The 4,051-nt window shown below is 42.4% G+C and overlaps 1 protein-coding gene across 1 annotated transcript; it reads left to right on the top strand.

Annotated features, from left to right (window-relative positions):
• The first annotated feature begins 212 nt into the window (after positions 1-212).
• Positions 213-3,830, top strand: LOC112801694 (phosphatidylinositol 4-kinase gamma 5). The gene is made up of 2 exons (XM_025844601.3): positions 213-712; positions 1,273-3,830. The coding sequence occupies exon 2, from the start codon at positions 1,567-1,569 to the stop codon at positions 3,511-3,513; it is 1,947 nt and encodes a 648-aa protein (XP_025700386.1). The 5' UTR covers positions 213-712; positions 1,273-1,566; the 3' UTR covers positions 3,514-3,830.
• Positions 3,831-4,051: the final 221 nt, after the last annotated feature.

Genomic DNA, 4,051 nt, shown 5'->3' with positions numbered 1-4,051 from the left:
TCACAACGAAGTGTGGCAGCGTCCGTTGGTCTTAGCTGAATGGACGATGGTACCGGCGCACGTAATAAAAAAGCCACCCTCCATTCGAAGACAACAATCGTTTGATGGTGACCCACGTCATCGTCCAGTCCCTTATCTCCACGTTGTTCCCTCCGTTCCCCCGAGTTGATCAAACGGCTCGTATATGCTTTCCAATTCCTATATCAACAGTCCAGATTACCAGTTCTAGACCCTTCCACTCACTCCAACACTGAGAGTAGAAAGAGAAAGTGGTCAAGTTTTAACCAGGGTTAGTTTGTTAACCATCCTCAGCGCACCGGGTTAAAGAACGTTCGCAGCGCGTGAGCCAGACTGCCAGAGAGCAACACAACGAGAAATAGCCCAAAAGAAAAAAAAGAGAAAAAAGGAAAAGAAAATAGAAAGAGATAAAAGGAAACGAGAGAGGGCTTCGTCTCTTCGAGCCTGTTTCAGTGTTGTGTTTTGCTTGAACGAGAAAAGAGAAATCCCTCCGAGTCAACTCGGACGAGTTGCCTCACCATTTTTACATCGTAGCTTACCACCTCGTACTCGGTTCTACCGTCCTCTCTTCGATAACCCTCACGAATTCGCCGTTGATTTGTTTTTCTTTTTTCTCTTTCGATATTTTTTTTCCGTTCAGATCTCGGCATTGGGGGGTGTTCGGATTCCAAGATTCAGCTCAATCGATTTCGGGGTATTTAAATTTATTTTCATTTGTTTCGATTCCTTCAAACATTGTTTCTGTAATCTTTTAGAAAGTTTTTGTAACTTTCATTCTGTTGAAAGAGGAGGTTGGTTCGAAGCATGTCTCTTCAGCTCTTTTTTTTGGGGGGTGTGAATTAATTTTTTCATATGTATGTTCGTTATAGCTTTCCATTTATAACCTTAAGAAAAATCTTTCTACACTGTTTTTGCTGGTTCATTACGTTACATTTTTAGCTCAGTAATTAAGTCATTAGTTCATTCATTTAAGTTATTGCTGTGGTGGTTTCTCAAAATTGTTATTTATTGTGATTAATTTCCCTGCTTGAATTTTTCATGCGTGTGAAAAATGCGTAGTAATGTTTACTTAATGTTAAAAAACCTGAAGTTTATTAACGTTCATATTTAGATAACGGTTGTAGCTGATTTACTTATACTGGAGATACATCGAACTCAGTACTCTGTGTTACATGTTAGTATAATATTTCTTTGTGAACATTTAACTTATCATATGGTCCATATTATTTGCATTTAACTATGTATTTTGTGCAGGTTTTGTTTGTGGTTTTTGCCATGTGGGCATGATGGCCTACTAGATGTTGCATTCACCTAGTGTTACTAGCTGTTTCCCTTTTGCTTGTTTGGTTATTCGCTTGCAAGGTTGGACTCTGTAATTTTGGGGTCGAGTGATTAATGATCGTTGGGGTCCAAGGCATTAGTTTCACACAATCATCATTGTCTCTCGAGTTTGGAATTTACTGTGGAGGGAAAAAGAAAAAGAAGAAGAAGCTTTATTTCTTCCACTGCCACCACCTTTGTTCCTTCCTCTGATCTTTGCTCCGGTTCATGTCTCGGAAGCTAGAGAGTCCTGTTCAGACTCAGATGGCTGTTGCAGTGATAAGGAGCCCACTTAGCAGAGAGTACCATGGGAACCAGACGGTGGGAGTAGGAGGAGGGAGACAACCTGCTGGGAGGAGGCGGGTTTTCGTGCAGACCGAGAAGGGATGTGTCCTTGGGATGGAATTGGATCGTAGTGACAATGCCCATACGGTCAAGCGGAGGTTGCAGATTGCCCTTAATGTCCCGATTGAAGAGAGCTCACTGACATTTGGGGATAAGGTCTTGAAGAATGACCTTAGCGCTGTTCGCAATGATTCTCCACTGCTTCTTACCAGGAATCTAATGCATAGGAGCTCGTCGACGCCCTGCCTGTCACCTTCCGGAAGGGATATCCAGCAAAGGGACAAGAGTGGTCCGATTGAGATATTGGGACAATCGAGCCACCTTGATAGAATGAAACATATGGTTAATGACATAAGTAAGGCCATCAAGATGGGAATAGATCCTGTTCCTGTTCATAGTGGTCTTGGAGGGGCTTACTATTTCCGGAACAGCAAGGGCGAGAGTGTTGCGATTGTGAAACCTACAGATGAGGAGCCTTTTGCCCCGAATAACCCAAAAGGATTTGTGGGAAAAGCTCTTGGACAACCTGGTTTGAAACGGTCTGTTCGGGTTGGGGAGACAGGGTTCAGGGAAGTTGCAGCGTATCTTCTTGACTACGACCATTTTGCTAATGTGCCTCCTACAGCGTTGGTTAAGGTTACTCACTCGATCTTCAATGTCAATGATGAGGTCAATGGGAACAATTTCAGCAGGAAGAGGCTGGTTAGCAAGATTGCATCTTGCCAGCAGTTCATACCCCATGATTTTGATGCGAGTGATCACGGGACATCTAGCTTCCCTGTTGCATCTGTGCATCGTATCGGGATATTAGACATTAGGATTCTTAACACGGATAGGCATGCTGGAAATTTGTTAGTTCGGAAACTAGATAGCACTGGTGCTTTTGGTGAAGTGGAGTTGATTCCCATTGATCATGGGCTTTGCCTTCCAGAAACCTTGGAGGACCCGTACTTTGAATGGATTCATTGGCCACAGGCTTCAATTCCATTCTCTGAGGATGAGCTTGCTTACATTGAAAATCTTGATCCTGTCCGAGATTGTGACATGCTACGAATGGAGCTACCAATGATTCGAGAGGCTTGTCTCAGAGTCTTAGTGCTCTGCACCATATTCCTCAAGGAGGCTGCTGCGTATGGTCTCTGTCTCGCTGAGATTGGTGAGATGATGACCCGGGAGTTCCGCAGGGGTGAGGAGGAACCCAGTGAGCTTGAGGTGGTCTGTTTGGAGGCGAGGAAGTTGTTGGCAGAAACTGAGGAACTATCTCCTCATAGTGAGCCAGGTGACATCGAATTCCAGTTTGACATAGATTGTGATGAAGATGGGTCAGGTTGCAACACAAAGATGGCAACAGATGATCCCTTTACTCTTACTAGAGTGCCTTTTCAATCTGGACTCGGAAATGGGCATGCACGCATCCCACTTTCAAAGCTTGATGAGTGCATCGAGGAAGGAGAGGAGGAAAGTGATGGAGAATCTCCTCAGGAATTAGTCACTCTTTCTTCTCAGGAAAAGATCTCAACTGTTTCAAAACTCTCCATGTCACTGAAAGGTACCATGCTAGGCGAGAAATGCCCCCAGAATCACCAGAAGCATTCTGGAGGGAAAGCCGAAAATGGGTATTTTGCAAATTCATCATCCGGTCATAGGAGTGCCAGCGAGCAGCTTCCTGCAAGTGTTAGCTTTGTAAAGCTTGCGGATATGACAGAGGATGAGTGGACATTGTTTCTGGAGAAGTTTCAAGAGCTGCTGTATCCGGCATTTGCAAAGAGGAAGTCCATAACCTTAGGTCAGAAGCAGAGGCAGAGGCTCGGTACTTCGTGCCAGTTTTGAGGTTTGAGCAAATTATGTTGGTATCATAGAAAGAGAGGATGAAGAATAAAGCTGCTTATGATTATATAAATTTCTGGGAATGAAGGATTTGTTAGGAGTATTTCTGGTTTTACGAGAGATTTGGATATAGGAGAACTGCTGTAAATATTGCTTGGCATCTGCTAAGTGGTGAGACATTAGAATTTGTTTGTATTTTTTATTTTTGTTATTTCATTTTTTCTTTACTTTTTTATTCTCCCCTGCACTTTTGTCTGATAAATAATATGTAGGATTAAAAAAAAAGAAATCATGAAATGAAATTTTATGTATATAGTGAATGACATGTTCAATCTTTCTTTTAATTATATTTTCTGGGGAATTCCGTAGCTTACTTTCCGGGGATGTGGTTTAGGTTAATGCATTGGTTGACATAATTGTGTTTTTTATTCATATCATTGATCAAGAAAGGGGATAAAGACTGAATTACGGGAAAACTTCACATTTTTTGGGTGAGAAAATGCACCAATCTGTTTGAGTTTCTGGATATAGCAAATATCTG

This window comes from Arachis hypogaea, chromosome 5 (genome assembly GCF_003086295.3).
Source record: "Arachis hypogaea cultivar Tifrunner chromosome 5, arahy.Tifrunner.gnm2.J5K5, whole genome shotgun sequence".
NCBI lineage: Eukaryota > Viridiplantae > Streptophyta > Magnoliopsida > Fabales > Fabaceae > Arachis > Arachis hypogaea.
The sequence above is the reverse complement of the archived record's forward strand: the minus strand, read 5'-3'. Positions and strand labels throughout refer to the sequence as shown.